Consider the following 21083-nt stretch of genomic DNA (forward strand, 5'->3'; position numbering starts at 1 on the left):
TACTGTGATGCTTTAGTGTAACCTGATCATTCTTTGAGACTAACATCTGTTATACATGTAGTTCAATAATGAAAGGTGGAGCATATATTTACCATACCCATCTTCTTATCTCCATCCATATTCCTTATGTCATAACATATTGCACAATATTTCATATGCATACAATTTTAGGATCTTGCAGGGGCACACATAAACATACACTGTCCTTTCGATGACCAATTAACTCATAAAATAATTGATAAGTAAATTTAAACACTACAGAAAAAGGACCATTTATTTGTTACAGAAACAATAGGATTATACACATCATAACATCTTTTATAGTTCAATAATGAAAGGTGGTGACAATCATTGTGTAGATTAATCAGGATATAGAGAAGAAGTAAAAATTGCCTAGTAGTGGAGGGTCAACATAGATAATGTTAGTAGGTAGTTATAGTAACTTCAGTGTTAGCAGCAGTTAATCTCATACATAAAAGGTTCTTCATGCTGTTTGATAACTTCCGGTTCCCCATTATCAAAATTATTGAATTAAATGTTGGAAAACTGGAAACCACAATAAATGAAAGGAAAAATATTAAGCTCCTAGCATTCTCCACTTCACTAAATAATGAACTCAGAAAACCAAAAAATATCAAATACAGTAGAAGAAGAGAAGTCACTGTTTTAGCCGCTGATAAATGAGAATGAATTCTTGAATTTCCTGAACCTTCATTGCTTTTCTTCATGCGTATCATATGCTTACACAAAGAGGTGATGATGGATCCAGCAGTGATAAATATTATAGAAAAAGCAAGAGCAGCAAACAACATATACATCTCAAATAGACATTTGCATTTGCTTTTAAGAGTGGCAGAAAATAATAATGTTGCATTGTGAGCTGTAAGAGCAGGCATAGGCTTAATGTCCATGTATAGATCCCAGTAGGCTGGTACCCCAACTGACCAAGATACAGCAACAGAAATAATGAGTAACCATGGTACAACTGCAGGAATCTTTGCCTTGAGCTTGTGAAAAAAGGAGCTGCTGAAATTGATTATCTTAATGAAGTAGTAGAAGCATAGACAGGTGGAGCACCAAAGGCTTGAGAATGCCAATGAAGACATGATGATGACCAAAGGATTTACCACCCAGACTTGTATGTAGAACTCCACAAACATGAAGCTGGCGACCTCATTAAATGCAACTGCTCCTTGGAAGAAGAGATTGATGAGGGCAATGCTGTTGATTATAAGTGTTGCTGGGTTGGAATCATGGGTTTTTAACCAGTCTTGGAAATTAACTATCAGGATGAATAAATTTGCTAATACGCCAGTCACTAGAAACAAGGTATGAATACCAACTGCCAAATGAGGACCAATAAAAGACATGCTGAGTCAAGTTGGCTTGGGAATGATACCGACTCCTTCCTTGTAGAAGTATGTCATCTATTGACCTGTGCAACGAGTATTCCGACTTCAATAATGCATATGCATTTTGTACAGTCAGTTTATCATACTTCCTTCATCTTGGTAATGAGAAAATGCAGATTAATCATAGATGATTGCCCGTATATGAAAAGTCGCTTTGATCTTTTAAAAAGTGACAAAAGAAAAGGCAAATATAGTTGACAGATTCATTTGGGCGTTTTCTTCCTGTGTACAGCATATTGTATGTGTTGTTGCTAGCACATGGCAATTACTTTAACCACAACCTGTTTTGGATACAGCATTGTAAATAGATATTACCACCCAATACTGCACATAACACGGCACATGGAAATGTTTGCAAATTAATCAGTTCCCATTGTGACATGACCATACAGTATGCAAAGAATACGGATTTCTCTTTTATAGCAATTATGACCACACAGGGCATGAATAATGGCAACTTCTATTATTTTTACAGTGAAGCTCACATGGATCTGAAAATTACTTTAACTCACTGCTAGGTAAGTGCAGTGATCTCAGTACAGGGCCGTTTCTAGGGGCGGGCGGGACGGGCGGCCGCCCGGGGCGCTGTCAGAAGGGGGGCGCCGGCAGGGGCGCCCTCTTGTCGTTTCTCGGCCATGCTCCCTGGCTCCCTCCCTCTGACATCTCGCCTGACCTGCGCCCGAGTGCCGAGTCCTCTCACTCTTCAGACAGTGCGGGCGGCACTTACTGACGTCACGCGCCTGCTCCTCCCACTAGGCGGCGCAGGTGCGTGACATACAGTTAGTGAGTGAGCGCCGCACTGCCTGCCTGTTACCGCCCGCCCTGAGCCCCTGAGCAGTGCTGATGCCTGCTGTGAGGCGAGTGATGGTCTGGGGGGGCATTAATTACAATGGGGGGGGGGGGGAGGGCATTAATTACAATGGGGGGGCATTATTACAATGGGAGGGCATTAATTACAATGGGGGGCATTAATTACAATGGGGGGCATTAATTACAATGGGGGGCATTAATTACAATGGGGGGGCATTAATTACAATGGGGGGAATTAATTACAATGGGGGGGCATTAATTACAATGGGGGGGCCACTGTGGGAGACATGAAAATGGGGGCCACTGTCACTGTGGGGGAAATTAAGTTTAATAAGGATCACTATGGACATTATTTAGAATGGAGGCTGCTGTTGGTGTCATTACTCATTATAACTGTATAATGTCTGATAGGCCTAGTCCTGAGCTGAGTTATATTACCCTGCCCATGCCCTGTATAATAATGTACCTATCCCTGATACCCCTTAGTTATATTACCCCGCTGGAGTAATATAACTAAGGGGTATCAGGGTACATTATTATACAGGGCAGGGTAATATAACTCAGGACTAGGCCTATCAGACATTATACAGTTATAATGACATCCACAGCAGCCTCCATTCTAAATAATGTCCATAGTGATCCTTATTAAAAATAATGTCCCCCCACAGGCAGGCAGTGCGGGCGGCGGCGCTCACTCACTGTACCTCACGCACTGCGTGACGTACAGTGAGTGAGGTGAGCACCGCCGCCCGCACTGCCTGCCACCGCCCGCCCGGAGCAGTGCTGAGAAAGAAGCCTGCGTCTATGGGACAGTGGGTCACTGGGTGCGTCACTGTGACCGTCCGGGGTGGGGGGGGAGATTTTTTGACACTCGCCCTGAGAGAAATTTTACCTAGAAACTGCACTGTCTCAGTAACACAGGACTGTTACATCACAGGACCTGTAGTTTTAGATCAGAGTTGTCAACCACACAGTAGTGCCACTTACATTCATAGTTTATTTAGTTTGATTTATGTTTTGTGATGCTAGATCGACAACGTACCCAGTGAATAATAACTGGAGTTGCCTATAAATTGCCGGAGTGTCATAAAATAAAGCATCAAGTTGGACTTTAATCTTGTCGTCTGCAAACGAATCTGTCACCGCCGCCCTGGTTGAGAGAGCAACCCCTTACAATTGGTGGAGGATGCGGACAAGAGCAAGTTGCTAGGGGTAACGGCATGACACTTGATGCGTTATTGTCCTGGGTGAAAGCTGCAGCTTTGCAAAGTTCGTCGACTGCAATGGAGGAAATCCTGAAGCAGCAGGTACTGGCCCAGGCCCAACAGCAGGAAACCAATCGTTTACTGGTGGAGCAGATTGCTGTATTAAGAGAGACTGTTGTAGCTCCAACCCAACGAGTGGCGGTAAGCCCCCCAGAGACTTTTAATGTGAGAAAGGCTGTGTAGCTGAAGATGACATTGAGGCCTACCTATCACGACCGGCGTGCCTATCACATACGTGACACAAAGGGAGGGAAAAGGGAAGGCTCTGTCCAAGGGAGAGGGAAAGGTGGTGACCCCTATCTCACCTTGAGGCTGGCACCTGACTGCCCTGACGTCCCTAGACGGGTTCCTCACCCGTACGCCGATCGCGTGCCTAAAACCCTGGCTTTCCCTAAGATGAGCCCTAGATAGTGAATAGGGTGGTGGGAACACTAGTCCGCACCACTAACTCTAAAGGAAAACACCAAGGGGAGGACAGACAATACAGACAACATATAATCCCAGGTGGGCGACAACAGAAGACAACAAAAAGCCCAGCAGGGATCTGGAGGGTAACACTCTGGAACAACAACCAGGATTCACAGCTCCAGTGGGTCAGTATAGAAGTCCAGGCAGGAAGCTCTATATCTGGCAACCAGAGAAGTGAGAGAGGATAATATAAGGAGATTGGGAGTGACAGACAAGAAACAGCTGAGGAGGAGAAGCTACGGATCCCTGAGTGAGACAAAAAGGATAGTAAGGTAAACACAGAAAACTATCATTAAGAAACAGCGTGATCTTTAGACATAGAGCGCGCAGCCACCCGCTGTGACTTCCTGACCCCGGGTATAACGGAGCCAGACGTGGCTCTTGGCACCCTCGTGACACTACCTGACAGTGTTTGAGAGAGTGGCAGAGAGAGAGACCACCATTAGCAGAGTGGGCAGAGGTCCTTGCGCACTTTCTGTCCGGTGAACCACAGAAGGCCTACTATGACCTCAGGGAACAGCACATCCGGGACTATGCCAAGTACAAAATGGAGGTCCTGGCTTGCTTGGGCAGTTCGTGCCCAGAGGGTCACGTGGAGCTACACCATAGACATGCCTGCCCGGTATCAGATGTATGATCCATCTAGTATGAAAATAGCTGGAACCCGAGTCTTCTACACCGGCCCAGATCGTGGAGAAAGTAGTAAAATAGTAACATAGTACATAAGGCCGAAAAAAGACATTTGTCCATCTAGTTCGGCCTGTCATCCTGCAAGTTGATCCAGAGGAAGGCAAAAAGAAAAACTATGAGGTAGAAGCGAATTTTCCCCACTTTAGGGGAATAAAAAATTCCTTCCCGACTCCAATCAGGCAATCAGAATAACTCCCTGGATCAATGACCCCTCTCTAGTAGCTATAGCCTATAATATTATTACACTCCAGAAATACATCCAGGCCCCTCTTGAATTCCTTTATTGTACTCACCATCACCACCTCCTCAGGCAGAGAGTTCCATAGTCTCACTGCTCTTACCGTAAAGAATCCTCTTCTATGTTTGTGTACAAACCTTCTTTCCTCCAGACGCAGAGGTTGTCCCCTCGTCACAGTTACAGTCCTGGGGATAAATAGATGATGGGAAAGATCTCTGTACTGACCCCTGATATATTTATACATAGTAATTCGATCTCCCCTCAGTCGTCTTTTTTTCTAAAGTGAATAACCCTAATTTTGATAATTTTTCAGGGTACTGTAGTTGCCCCATTCCAGTTATTACTTTAGTTGCCCTCCTCTGGACCCCCTCCAGCTCTGCTATGTCTGCCTTGTTCACAGGAGCCCAGAAATGTACACAATACTCCATGTGTGGTCTGACTAATGATTTGTAAAGTGGTAGGACTATGTTCTCATCACGGGCATCTATGCCCCTTTTGATGCAACCCATTATCTAATTGGCCATGGCAGCAGCTGCCTGACACTGGTTTTTGCAGCTTAGTTTGCTGTTTATTAAAATCTTAGATCCTTTTCCATGTCAGTGTTACCGAGTGTTTTACCATTTAGTATGTACGGGTGACTTGCATTATTCCTTCCCATGTGCATAACTTTACATTTGTCAGTGTTAAACCTCATCTGCCACTTATCTGCCCAAGCTCCAGTCTATCCAGATCGCTCTGTAGTAGTATACTGTCCTCTTCAGTGTTAATTACTTTACACAGTTTAGTGCCATCTGCGAAAAAAAATGATATTTTACTATGCAAGCCTTCTACAAGATCACAGACATTTTCTCCCAGTCCTTTATTCTCATTTTATATACTAACCTTTTATGTGGTACAGTGTCAAATGCTTTGGAGAAGTCCAGATATACGACATCCATTGATTCGTCGCTGTCAAGTCTAGAACTTACCTCCTCATAGAAACTGATTAAATTAGTTTGGCATGACCGATCCCTCATGAAGCCATGCTGATATGGCGTTATTTGCTTATTTCTGTTGAGATGCTCTAACATAGCATCTCTCAGAAAACCTTCAAATAGTTTACCCACAACAGATGTTAAACTTACTGGCCTATAGTTTCTAGGCTCTGTTTTTGGACCTTTTTTAAATATTGGCACCACATTTGCTATGCACCAATCCTGTGGGACATTCCATGTCAGTATAGAGTCTGCAAATATCCGAAATAAGGGTCTGGTTATGACATTACTTAATTCCCTTACGATGCGGGGGTGTATCCCATCCAGTCCTGGTGATTTGTCTATTTTAATCTTTTTAAATCGCTGTTGTACTTCTTCCTGGGTCAGACAGGACACTTTTAATGGGGAATTTATTTTGACATTTAGCATTTCATCTGACAGTTTATTTTCCTCAGTGAATACATTGGAGAAAAAAATATTTAACACCTTTGCTTTCTCCTCATCGCTCTCTGCGACTCCCCCCTCATTACTCTTTAAAGGGCCGACACCTTCATATTTATACTTTTAATATTTATATAATTGAAGAACATTTTAGGGTTAGTTTTACTCTCTTTGGCAATTAATCTCTCGGTCTCTAGTTTGGCCACTTTTATTTGTTTTTTACATGTTTTTTTTCCGTGCTACCCTCCTGTTTTAGTCTTTTATATGCTTTCTTTTTGTCATTTATTGCTTTCTTTACAGTTCTGTTTATCCACATTGGTTTCTTTTTGTTCCTTAACCTTTTATTCCCATATGGTATGTACCTCTCACAATGAGATTTTAGGATGCTTTTAAAGATATCCCATTTTGTGGCTGTATTTTTTTTTTTTGGAGGACTTTGTCCCAGTTAGTTAGGCCTATGGCCTCTCTTAGTTGGCTAAATTTAGCTTTTTTGAAGTTTGGTATTTTTGTTCTTCCCTGTAGAAACGCTTTTTTAAATGATAATTGGAAGGTTATTACTTTATGGTCACTATTTCCCAGGTGTCCTCCAACCTGCACGTCTGTTGTTCTGTCAGGCCTATTGGTTAATACTAAGTCCAGTATGGCCGTTCCTCTAGTTGGGTCCTGAACCAGTTGGGAGAGGTAATTGTCTTTGGTTATTGTCAAGAACCTGTTTCCTTTATGAGATATACAAGTTTCAGTTTTCCAGTCTATATCTGGGTAGTTGAAGTCCCCCATAATAACCACCTCATTATGATTTGCTGCCTTGTCTATCTCATTTAGTAGTAGATTTTCTGTGGACTCTGGTATATTAGGTGGTTTATAGTAAACTCCTATTACTAATTTATTATTGTTTTTAGCTCCATGTATCTCTACCCACAGTGACTCCACATGTTCATGTCCCTCACTTATATCTTCACGGAGTGTGGGCTTTAGACAGGACTTTACATAAAGGCAGACCCCTCCCCCTCTCTGGTTTTGACGATCCTTTCTAAACAGACTGTAACCTTGTACATGAACTGCCCAGTCATAGCTATCATCCAGCCATGTCTCAGTTATTCCCACTATGTCATAGTCCTTCTCACACATCACTAATTCCACTTCCCCAGTTTTATCAGTTCCTCAGTTTACCCTACACCTTTCCTTCTGAACTGTTCTAGTACCTCCTTCCATTCCTCCCCCAGTCCCACTACCTTGCCTCCGGTCTCTATCTGCACTATCTTCGCCTCCTATAATGTAATTTCCCTCCCCCACAGTCCCTAGTTTAAACACTCCTCCAACCTTCTAGCCATCTTCTTCCCCAACACAGCTGCCCCTTCCCCATTGAGGTGCAGCCCGTCCCTACGATAGAGCCTGTAGCCGATAGAGAAGTCGGCCCAGTTCTCCAGGAACCCAAACCCCTCCTTCCTACACCAGTTCTTGAGCCACTTGTTAATCTCCCTAATCTCCCACTGCCTTTCTTGTGTGGCCTGCGGTACAGGTAGTATTTTGGAAAATACTACCTTTGAGGTCCTTGCCCTAAGCTTTTGACCTAAATCCCTGAAATAATTTTTAAGGACTCCCCACCTACCCCTAACTTTGTCATTGGTTCCGATATGGACCATGACTGCTGGATCTTCTCCAGCCCCTCCAAGTAATCTGTCAACCCGATCCGCTATGTGTCGAACTCTAGCGCCAGGTAGACAGCACACTGTTCGGCGATCACTGTCTTTGTGACAGATTTCCCTATCTGTTTCCCTAATAATGGAGTCTCCCACTACCAGCACCTGTCTGGCCTGCCCTGCTCTCCTGCTCACCTGCTTACTGTAGATGACATTCCCCTGAATGGCAGAGGAAGTGTCCGGCTGCAGCAGTGCCGTCCCTGGACTGACATCCCCCTCATCTGCCAAACGTGCAAACTTGTTGGGGTGTGTCAGATCAGGGCTAGCCTCCCTGGCACTCTTCCCTCTACCCCACTTTCTAACTATTACCCAGCTAGCTACCTTACTTTCCTCAGCCTCCTCTCTGTCACTCTCCCCCTCATCTACCCCAAAGAGTGCTTGCTCGGTGAGAAGCAAACTCTTTTGCAAATTGTCAATGCCTTTCAGTTTTGCAACTTGCACGTTTAGAGACTCGATTTGCGATTCCAAACTGGTAATTTGCTCACATCTTGAACAAAGATATACACCCTATTTTAGAGCCCTCCCTGCAGAGCTATAGCAGTGGGTTGGACATGGGGACCCCAAAACTGCTGACCAGCTCGTTAACCTGGTGGAAAGGTTCCTAGCAACTGAGGACTAGCACTGTTATGTCCCTGCCGCACCAACATCTCTCTGGAGTATCCGACCCGTATCATCTATGGGTAAGAGAGTTACGGCTGTTAGGGGTGTATGGAAGGGTGCAAGAGGGAGCAAGGCTCTAGAGGTTGGGGGCGTGGGCCTAAGACTGAGTCCCATGGGCAGTCTGATCCTGGAGAGGTCTTCCCACCGAGGAGACATTCGATGCTCCAGTGCTGGAGGTGCCGTGAGTGGGGACACATTGCTGCCCATTGCCCTCTTACCTCAAAGCCCATGGAGTGTGAAACTAGCTGGAGACAGTCGCTCTATGCGGTGCTAGTCTGTGCGGCCTCACCAGGACTAGAGGCTGAGCCGCAGATATGTACTCTGGTGGTAAATGACTGCTCCATTAGGGCTTTTTCGGACTCTGGTAGTCTGGTCACCTTGGTGCATGCCAGCTTCGTGGCTGGGAATTATGTGCTGGACAAAAGCATAAATGTGCTGTGCATCCACGGGGATGCCAAGTCTTACCCCGTGGCTCGGGTTAAGCTGGTGACTCCGACTAGGACTGTAACCTATAAAGTCGGGGTAGTAAAAAGACTGCATGATGTGATTCTGGGCAGAGACTTCCAATTGTGACTCTTATGCAGCCAGGGAAGAAACCCCTGCAGAATCTGTGCCTTCCCCTTTAAATGGTGTAAGGGAAAAGACCATTGAAAACAATGGTGCAGGTGAGGTTCATAATAAAAATGTGAAGTTGTATGAAATATATGATGATGATGATGACACTTTTCTGTTGCAGGTGTTAGCGGGGATAAAGGAAGCTTCCCCATCGGGGCAAAATGTATTGGACTTAGAAGTGTCTCGAGGTAATTTTAGAATGGAGTAATTTAGAGACCCCACTCTCATGAGTGCTTGAGGAAATTTTACAGTGATATATGGTGTACCACAGGAACCAGAAGCTGACCAGAAATTTCTGAATCGATTAACTAAATTAACAACAAAATTCTGAAGCAGCTTCTGGTACCAAAACCCTATCACCGTATGGTACTAGATCTGGCACATAGTCACTTACATGGCAATCATTTGGGCGCTAGCAAAACACAAGAGAGAGTACTACAAAGGTTTTACTGGCATGGAGTGTATAAGTAGGAAAAATTATACTGTGACTTATTGCCCCACCTGCCAGAAAACTGCCCTGGCCCCACATTTTTGTAGTCCTTTAGTACCTCTTCTCATCACTGAGGTACCTTTTGAAAGAATTGCGATGGATTTGGTGGGTCCCATTGTTAAGTTGGCTAGGGGACACAGTATATCTTGGTTGTGTTGTACTATGCCACTCGGTACCCGGAAGCAGTGCCCCTACGAAACATGGACATGTGGCTCAAATGCAAGACCAGATAGCGACCGTGATGCCCATAGTTAAATAGCATCTGCAAAGAGCTCAGAAGGCTCAAAGGAAAATCTACAACAGATCTGCCAGGGTAAGGAGCTTTAATTCCGGGGACAGAGTCCTGATCTAAATTATCACTGTAGAGAGTACGTTTCTGACAAAGTGGCAGGGTCCCTATGATATTGTGGAAAAAGTGGGCGAGGTGAACTATATGGTGCACCAACCAGGAAGGGAAAACCCTTCCAGATTTACCACATAAATCTGATCAAGTCGTGGAAAGATCGGTAATCCTTGGTGGCCACACAGACCATGACTAAGGAGGTGTCGCAACCAATTCCCCCGGTAAAAATTTTATCACCATTGACTGACTTAAAGAAAGGCCCTAAGTCGGTGAAGTGGACCCCAGAGGCAGAAAAGCCTCTGTCAACAACCAGTGCTCATTTCCCTGGATTACAGAAAGGCGTTTCTGGTCCAGACGGATGCGCCTGATGCAGGCTTGGGAGCGGTCCTGTCACAACTAGTAATAAATGGGTAGGAGCACCCAGTGATGTACCTAAGCAGGAATTTGACCCTGGCAGAGAAAAATTATGTGATAGTGGAACGAGAATGTCTGGCCATTAAATAGGCTCTGGAGTCACTTAAATATTACCTGCTGGGGAGAAAATTTTGGTTGGTGACAGCTCATGCTCCTTTAACCTGGATGAAACAAAATAAGGAAAAAATGCAAGAGTAACCAGGTGCTTTCTCTCCCTGCAAAATGATAATTTCAAGGTTGAGCATAGGCTGGGGAAATTGCAGGGAAACGCAGATGCATTGTCCAGGATACACTGTATGGTGGCTGAAAGTGCCCAGACCTCTGGTCTGGAGAAGAGGGGGCGGATACAGTATGTGGTAAAGTGTATAAAAAAGTCTTGGAAGGGGTGTATATCTTACCCAGTTTCCTCAACTAGGTGAGGTAAGTAAAATCCAGAAAAGCTAAAGTGATTTTAGCAAAGTGTAGGTTGCTGAGACAGTTTTGTTAAATGTTCAAGGGCTGGATTTTATTTGGATTGGGAAGGTAAGTTTGGTAGTGGGACCTCCCCAGTCTACCCCATTCCAGGGCAGATTTTTCCCCTAGCCTGAGGGATCCTCAGGTGTAGCCAGCTGGGATCGTTAGTGGGAAATAAAAGCACAATCCAGGCTGTCAGTCAGGGGGAATTATGCCTGGAAGATGTCTAGGAAGCTGGCTGCCTTGCTGGCTAGAGACACCGGATTCTCTGTGTGTGACCTGCACTCAATAGGTGAGCTAGGAGCTAATCTGTATTAGTTAGAGCCCAGATGAGAAGGAGTTTATTTTGTTTGATTTATGTTTTGTGATGCTGGATCTACACCGTATCCAGTGAATAATAATTGGAGTTGCCTATAAATTGCCGGAGTGTCATAAAATAAAGCATCAAGTTGGACTTTAATCCTGTTGTCTGCAAACGAATCTGTCATGGCTGCCCTGTTTGAGAGAGCAACCTCTTACACAGTATTCAATTAGCATACAAAAGGGTGCAACAGAAGCATGTGTGACAAGGAGAAATTGTCATGGTGGGGAGTGGGGAAAAACCCCCACTGTATAATGAAGGGAATAAAGGAAGTAACCAGGCCAGTAAGCAAGGATAGGGAAGATGAAAACCTATACAACCCTCATTCTAGCCCTGATCTCCTTACTGTATGAGCGCCCCCTAATGGTGGGAGGATTTATACACTGGAACCTGGGCCCTACTGACCCTAACAATCCCTAGAATAGGGGTCAGGAATAAGAGACAACCAGGTTCATCCACGACACGGATGAACCGTAGTCTCCCACGGGCCTAGCAACAAAGGAAAAGGATACCAAGTAGAATGACAGGTAAGTAACCAGTGGCCAGAGACAGATGAACCAAGAACAACACTAAACCTGGTCACTTACCTGCCGCAGCTGCTGGAAGGCACCAAAGAAGAACACACCGTAGAAAACTGGAACCCATACAAACGCACTTCAATCCAACACCGGAACCAGAACTCTAGCGACTGCACATCCTAGACTTCTGGTTCACTCCTCCAGGAAACCAATAGGGCCCCCGTTCGGAGGAAACAACAGACTGGGGAAATGTCCAGCAGACATGCTGGACACTACATCAACAAACCAGACATGTAACAACATACTAAACATACACCACACCCAGAACATAAACCCACACCAGACATACAACAAGAGAGGTGAGGGTACATAGAGGATACAAGGGGACACAATTTATGTCCAACAAGGTGCCCCTCAAGGACAGGGCAGATTCACTCAGATGAGGGGCAGAGCTCCAACACCAAACAAGGCTTGAGTACTCCAGCCAGGAAGCCACTGGTAATACCCACAAAATGGCCACACCCAGGACACACCTAAATCCCCACCAGCTAGAAGAAGATGAACCCCTCGCTCACCAAACAGCAGGGAGTCACACCTTAAAGGGTAAGTGCGAGTGCAAACCGAAAACTACACGTTGCCCCCGGCAATCAGTCTGCACGGCAACCGTGTCACGGTCAAACAACAATACGACCGTGACAGAAATGTTAGGTTAGGAATAAAGAAAATGCTGTCCAAAACATATAAACAGCATTTTTCTGCTCACACATGCTTCTACCATACTTGTACCCCTTTTTATGCATCTCATTTGTGCTGTTGCGCTGTTTCTAGAGACATGAAAATTTGCGCACAGCAAGGTGAGCTGATCAGCTGTATACTATATAAATACTTACCAATGAGTGCAATTTTCTCATATTGCCATTGCTGTTGGGAAAATTGAAGGTGCCCCAGAGTGCCATTACCACTCTTTGCTCCTTACTGCTGTCTCCAATGTACTAATTTATGTAATCAGAATGTATTTCATGCCATCTCTAAATAATGTGCATATTTATTCCTGTGAACTGTTTATGTTCATGTAATTATCTGGTTTACCACAAGATGGCAGAATTTCTGGCAGAGCTGTATTAGATAGAGTGGAACCTTTCTTCCACTCTATTCCACTCTATTCCCCTCTCTAGAGGGAAGAGTTATAGATTAGTTAGGAGTGAATTCCAGCCTACCTTTCCTAGGGAGAGGTTGTGTGTCTAACTTACCCCCTGCTAGGGGAAGTTCCTTAATCAGACCTTGTCCCTGCCGGACACGCCCTGCCTGTGAGTTCTAAATGGTTGCATGTCCCCTCCTGGGCTTGCATTGCCTATGCTGTTATGGAATATAATGGACACTTGCTTGTCACTTACAAAATGGTGTCTGTCCGAGAGGCAACTGCTAGTATGCATTCTATTATTGAAACTATTTGCAGCAAAAACTTGAAACTGTCAGGAATTCCTCTGAGTCTATTATACATATGCCTTAAACTTATTTCCTGTTTACATTCCTTCTTGCTAAAAGACCAATCATGTGAGCCCACTCCTCTCACTAATATGGAGGGTATATAATGTGAAGCCCCACCTAATAAATTAGAGTTATGCTTTGACCTTATATAGAGTGTCAGTGTTATTTCTCTCGCCGTGCATGCACGTATCTATCTATCTAATTTGGAGCAGTGTATCAACCTATTGATCAGAACCAGAACAAAGCCAAGCTAAGGAAGCTTTAAACCAGGAAGAAGTTTTTCTAGGATTACAGTGAGAGTCAGACTACAGAAAGCTAAGTAGCAGCCTACAACAGAAAGCAGAGGAAAAAGTTCCTATTTAAAGGGTTTCTGTCACCCTAGATGTGAAAATGTCACCTGAATTTAACTCTGCATTTCTTTTTTTAAGTATGCTCCTGTTTTCGTGTAATGTTAACTTTTATTATATGCAAATGAGCCTCTAGGAGCAGGAGGGGTGTTGCACCTGCTCCTAGTGGCTCCATTCGCCCACCTTATTTCCACGCACTTCTGCCTTGATTGACAGGGCCAGGCCAACATTGGTTCTCCTGCTGGCCCCGTCTGCCGTGTAAATCTCGCGCCTGCTACTAGAAGACAGTCAGCAGCTACTGGCAAGCCAAGATGTGGAGGAGACATCCGCCGCTTCCTCCACTAGGCAGGCAAGTAGTGATGAGGAGACTGGCATGGGAGCTGGTGTTGCGAGCGTTCAGTCAACTGACCCAGAGACGGTTGCGGAGGACATCTGTACATGATGATAATGATGTAGCTGATCACACTTGGGAGCCAGGTGACGAAGGGGCTTCCTCATCAGGAGAAGAGAGTGGCAGCTTATCTTGCCCAGACAGGATCAGTTTTTTGGGGGTTATTGTTCTGACGGATCAGAGGAAGGGCAAAATAATCAGTGATGTCAACACAAACTTATTGCTGACACCCTCTCCACTCTGTCGGGGGGCTCTACTTTTATAAGCGCTTAATAGAACAGTTTCTGTAGACATCTATGTGGAATCAGCTGACGATGGTGTAAAAGGAGTGCGCTTCTTCTTGGCGCTAACATCGACCTGTAAGGCTGAGTTCATACTTGAGTTATTTGGTCAGTTTTGGCCACGTGACTGCCCAAATAAGTGAAGTGTGCAGTGATTCTAAGGGTCCATTCACACGTCCGCAATATCGTTCCGCATTTTGCGGAACGGAATTGCGTACCCATTTATTTCTATGGGGCAGCACGATGTGCTGCTCGGATCCGGAATTGAGGATCCGCACTTCCGGGTCCGCAATTCCGATCCCGAAAAAAATAGAACATGTCCTTTGCGGACAAGAAAAGGCATTTTCTATGAGAATGCCGGCGATGTGCGGTGCGCAAAATACGGAACGCACATCGCTGATGTCCGTGTTTTGCAGATCCACGGATCCACGGATCTGCAAAACACACACGGACATGTGAATGGACCCTAAGAGCGACGCCTGTCATCTGTATGTCATACTGACTCAGTATTATTTCACTACCAAAGCAGACTCCCTATGCGTGTTACTGCAAGGCACAGTGTTCTACATGATTATAAAGGCTATCAGCAGCCAGGAAATAGCAGTTTTTTAACACGATTAAAAAATTAGCTCATCTCTGGTAAAAATGTCATTGGATAATTGAAAGAAGTCCTTGTTGTTTTTTTTCTCTATAGAGATTGAAAAGATTATAATCAAAATGTATCTTCGATACTCCTACCAGACTGCATCATTTATTTCCTCTTCATTCAGTTTTCTGTTGGAGGAATTGTAGGAACGTGCACTCTTCACACCAGATACTCTGGAAATGTAAGGCCCCTTTCACGCGGGCGAGATTTCCTCACGGGTGCAATGCGTGAGGTGAACGCATTGCACCCGCACTGAATCCAGACCCATTCATTTCTATGGGGCTGTGCACATGAGCAGTGATTTTCACGCATCACTTGTGCGTTGCGTGAAAATCGCAGCATGCTCCTCTTTGTCGTTTTTCACGTAACGCAGGCCCCATAGAAATTAATGGGGTTGCGTGAAAATCGCAAGCATTTGCAAGCAAGTGCGGATGCGGTGCGATTTTTACGCACGGTTGCTAGGTGATGATCGGGATGGGGACCGGACCCGAACATTATTATTTTCCCTCACCATGATCCATCACCATAGTGATGGATCATGTGACGGACAATGTGATGAGTGTAGTGACGTCATCAAAGGTCCTATTCCTCACAGAACAAGATAGAAGAGATGCCGGCTGCGCGAACAAGTGGATTAACGTGAGTTAAATTATTATTTCATAACCCCTCCAGCGCTATTGTACTATGCATTCTGTATTCAGAATGCTATTATTTTCCCTTATAACCATGTTATAAGGGGAAATAATACAATCTACACTACAACTAACCCAAACCTGAACTTCTGTGAAGAAGTTCGGGTCTGGGTACCAAAGTCAGTTTTTTATCACGCGCTTGCAAAACACATTGCACCCGCGCGATATAAACTGAACATCGGAAGCAATCGCAGTCAAAACTGACTGCAATTGCGTACCTACTAGCGCGGGTTTGCCGCAATGCACCGGGACGCATCCGGACCTAATCCGGACACGCTCGTCTGCAAGGAGCCTAATTGTTTACAACCTTTATGGTCAGCAAACTTTATAATAACTGTTATTCTTACATGAAAATGTGTGGTTTTGTCACCCTTTTTAGCTTTAATGTTGATTGTGATTGATTCCATTTTTTTCTGAATGTAAGCTGCTGGTTGCCCAACTAAACTGTCATTACCAGACAGTGGAAATCCTCATCTCAACATAACATCAATTTTTACTTTGAGTGAAACAACCTGTGTACATGAAAAAGGTTCTGTTCTTACACAACATCCTTATGTAAAATACAAAAAAATTGGGAGGTTTGATTAATAGCACATATTACCCTGCCTACCTTTTTTTTCTTCACATAACTATCTGCAGTCATGTCTGTTTCTTTTTTTTGTTTTGTTCTTAGAATGTATATTCTTCCTTATGGGAATAGGCTTTCATGATATTCTGACTAGTTATGAGCGGCAGAGGCTATATTTGAATTTGCAATATTTCACAAATATTTTGTAGAATATTCGTTATATATTCGTGAATTCGCGAATTCAAGATTATTTTATTGAATTCGAAAAATCGGCAATGTAAAAATCGCGTAATACGAATTTGTAACGTGAAATACAGGAGTGAGTCACTTTGGCTACATTTTTCAAGCTGCTAGAAGTTTCATGAGTTTCTCCTGAGACTGGAGAAAATGGTTGGCACGGCAGAACATTACAATAGATTTATATGCAGATAGAGTGCTCCAACATATTCACGATTGCGCTAATCGGCAGTGATTAGAATATTTTTTGGCACTACGTTCAATTTCACATTTGAGCAGGTCTGACTACAGATTACAGATTGGTGCACTAAGTGTTGTTGTGAACTTGACATTGCTTGCTTCTCATTTGCCCACAAGCATGTGTTCAGATGGAAAAAAAATGCAGACTATTCGATATAACAAATATATAGCACTATATTCTAAATATTCGTGAATTTTTGAAGTGGCAATATTCGCGATACAAATTCGCTATTCAAATATTCGCGCTCAACCTTAATTCTGACAAATGTCATCCAAGGTCTGTACTCGTGTAGTGTCAAACTCTGGAATGGAATATGGAAATATATACCGTACCTATCTTCTCATCTCCATCTATATTACTTATGTCATAAAGTATTTCATAATATTTCATATGCATCGAGTTTTAGGATCTTGCAGGGGCACATATAAACATACACTGCCCTTCCAATGACCAATTAACTCATAAAATAATTGCTATGTAAATTAGAACACTACAGAAAAAGGGCCATTTATTTGCTACAGAAACCACAAGATTATACACATCATAACATCTGTTATAGTTCAATAATGCAAGGTAGAGACAATCACTGTGAAGATTATTCAGGGTATAGAGAAGAAGTAAAAATTGTCAATTAGTAGAGGGTCAACATAGTTAAAACCCTCTAGTAGGTACTAGTTACAAAAACTTCAGTATTAGCAGAAGTTGATCTCATACCTAAGAGTTTCTTCATGCTGTCTGATAACTTCCGGTTCCCCATTATCAAAATGATTGAATTAAACGTTGGAAAACTGGAAACCACAACAAATGAAAGGAAAAATATTAAGCTGTCAGAATTCTCCACTTCACTAAATAATGAACTCATAGATCCAAAAAATATCATATACAGTAGAAGAAGAAAAGTCACTGTTTTAGCCGCTGATAAATGAGAATGTATTCTTGAATTTCCAGAACCTTCATTGCTTTTCTTCATGCGTATCATATGTTTACACAAAGAGGTGATGATGGATCCAGCAGTGATAAATATTATAGAAAAAGCAAGAGCAGCAAACAACATATAAATCTGAAATAGACATTTGCATCTGCTTTTAAGAGTGGCAGAAAATAATAAAGTTGCATTATGAGCTGTAAGAGCTGTTGTAGGCTCAACGTCCATGTGTAGATCCCAGTAGGCTGGTACTCCAACTGACCAAGATACAGCAACAGAAAAAATGAGTAACCATGGTACAAGTTCAGGAATCTTTGCCTTGAGCTTGTGAAAGAAGGAATGACTGAAATTGATTATCTTAATGAAGTAGTAGAAGCACAGGCAGGTGGCACACCAAAGGCTTGAGAATGCCAGTGAAGACATGATGACCACCAAGGGATTCACCACCCAAACTTGTATGTAGAACTGCATAAACATGAGTTTAATTACCTGACTGAAAGTAACTGCTCCTTGAAAGAAGATATTAATAAGGGCAATGCTGTTGATAATAAGTATTACTGGGTTGGAATCATGGGTTTTTAACCTGTCATGGAAATTAACTATCAGGATGAATAGATTTGATAATACGCCAGTCACCAGAAATGAGGTATGGATACCAACTAACAAATGATGACCAATAAAAGACATGCTGAGTCAAGGTTGGCTTGCGAATGATACCAACTCCTTTCTTCTAAAAGTATGTCATCTATCTATTGACCTGTGCAATGACTATTCCTATTCCAGTTATGTATATGCATTTTGTATGGTCAGTTTGTCATACTTCCTTTTTCTTGGTGGTGGGAAAATGCAGGTTAATTGTAGATGAGTGCCTATGTATGAAAATTAGCTTTGCTCTTTTAAAAAAGTGAGAAAAGAAAACAAATTCATTGGATGTTTTCTTCCTGTGTACAGCATATTGTATGTGTTGTTACTAGCACATGGCCATTTTTTTAACCACTACCTGTTTTGGATCCAGCATTGTAAATAGATATTACCATACAAAGCTGCACGTAACAACATAGCACATGGAAATGTTTGCAAATTAATCTTATTGTGACATACCATATGCAAAGAATGTGGATTTCTTATTTCTAGCAACTTTGACCATGCACAGCATGATTTCTAGCATCTTCTATTATTTTTCTGGTCAAGAGCACATGGATCTGAAAATTAATATAACCTCTTAATTGATGGGCCCATTTTTGGTTCATTTTCCATTCATATAGCTATATGAGGGCTTATTTTTTTGCGGGATAAGTTGTATTTTTAAGGGCACCATTTAATTTACTATGTGTGTTCTTGGAAAATGGGGAAAAAATTATTTGTGGGGTTAAATTGAAAAAACAAAACAAAACACTATTCCACCAAGGTTGTTGGGGGGGTTTGACATCACAGCATTCATTGTGTGCTAAAAAATCACATGACATTCTTATTCTGCGGCTCAATAAGAATACAGTGATACCAAACTTGTATATTTTTTTTTTGTACTACTTAAAAAAATAGAAACCTTTGAAAAATCCCCAAATTTTTTGCATAGCCATTTTCTGACAGACAGATGTTTTATATTTCTATCCACAGAGAAGTATAGGGCTTTTTTTTGGGACGAACTGTAGTTTTTATTGGTACAATTTTTTTGTGGTACGTACGACTTTTGAATCACTGTTATTCAATTTTTTTGGGGGAAAGGTGACATAAATATTTTTATAGTTCAGACATATTTTGATGCAGTGATACCTAAACTTTTTTTTATTTTTAATATATTTTTATATGTAAACTAGGGAAAGGTGCTGATTTAAACTTAATATTATTAATATTTAAATGCTTTTTATTTTTAAACTTTTTATTTAAAAACTATTACCCCCCTTTGGGGGCTAGAACCTGGAATCTTTTGGTCTCTTGTCCTATTCACCCTAAAAGAGATTTACAGGGTGATTCAAAGTCTGCTACTCACTCTGATTGATTACATTTCCTTGTAGGGTTATTTATGATCAGAAATACGCCTATGTTAGGCATATTTCTGGCACAGATTGCAGCTAAAAGGTTATTTGCACTGCAATCTGCGACTTTTCCCTGCTCACGCCAGGTCTAAAAGGTGGTTGTAGTGTGGGCGGGGAAGGGGCCCATCTCATTGATCATTTTCTATGGCCGTTTTAGGCCAGGAAGCTGGCTTACATTTAGACTGGCGCTGGATACACCGAAGTTATGTAGAGGCTGACGGTCTTAATAAATGACCCCCTTTGTTTTCTGGGTTTGATATTTTAATGCATAACAATAAAGTATTACATATTACCCTTTTTGAATGATTTAAGCTCAAGCGAGTTATCAGTGAATTCTTTATTGTGCAACTGCTGAGCAGACAAGAATAATTCCAGATTCAATGAATTCATTCACACTACCTTCTCTGATCTCATTCTATAAATACTAACTTCTAGAGGCCACAAAAAACATTGAACATGTCCTATTCTTGTCCGTCTTACAAACAAGAATAGGCATTGTGACTAGTGATAAGCAAAGCGAGCTTTGGATCCTAGGTCCGAAGTTTCTTCACTCAAAACTTTAGATTAATGCTCTATGGAGATCCAGCTCCATACAGCATTAAAATGTATGGCATCCAAACTCGGCTTCAGTTCCGACTAGTGTTTTTCCACTTTAAAAATCAAATACCAAAGTCAATCAACAAAATCTTGCGCAACTTCGGAGGCTATACATTTTAATGAAATGGAGATCCATCTCCGTACAGCAAATTTGATGTTTTGAGTTAAGCTACTTTGGATCTAGGATCCAAAGCTTGCGTTGCTCATCACTAATTGTTACAATGTGTAATCCATGTTTTTGTGGACAGAAAAATACATGCAGTCATGTGAATGCACCCTTAATAAGATCCAGAGCAATGTTCTTCATAAAACTTACACCTTGAATTCCATTCCATACTTTTGTAATTGCAATTATACATTTAGCGCCACCTGCTGTTTGTTTTTATCTTATTTATTTGTCTGGCTCATTGAGATGGTCACACATGCTCAGTGTCATCCTGAACAGCGAGAGAGATGCAAGAGAATGGTTGCGCTTCCTGAGCTGCAGCAGAAAATAAACTACCCCTGAGCTGTCAGCTTGATATAAATCTAGCAGAGCAATGAATTGAGCAGCTCTGGATCCATGTGCGGTACAGGGCTGGTTCTAGCTTTGTTACATAGAGATTCGCATGTACTATATGATGTCTGATTTAAATGTTTTACATTAGTCATGGAATTAGTCATGGAATTTTCTTTTGACAAAAAAATAAAAATAAAAAGGATACAGCGGCTCACTACTACTTCGTATGGATAGGTGCTCACCCTCAGGTCCTACCCTCAGGACCAGAAAAATTGGTGTAACG

At 42.5% G+C, this 21083-nt stretch overlaps 1 protein-coding gene across 1 annotated transcript; it reads right to left on the reverse strand.

The window, feature by feature from the left end:
* Window positions 1-353: 353 nt before the first annotated feature.
* On the reverse strand, window positions 354-1443 carry LOC122942574 (taste receptor type 2 member 9-like). Its single transcript, XM_044300233.1, has one exon. The coding sequence runs from the start codon at window positions 1368-1370 to the stop codon at window positions 423-425; it is 948 nt and encodes a 315-aa protein (XP_044156168.1). The 5' UTR covers window positions 1371-1443; the 3' UTR covers window positions 354-422.
* Window positions 1444-21083: the final 19640 nt, after the last annotated feature.

This window comes from Bufo gargarizans, chromosome 6 (assembly GCF_014858855.1).
Source record: "Bufo gargarizans isolate SCDJY-AF-19 chromosome 6, ASM1485885v1, whole genome shotgun sequence".
Taxonomy (NCBI): Eukaryota; Metazoa; Chordata; class Amphibia; order Anura; family Bufonidae; genus Bufo; species Bufo gargarizans.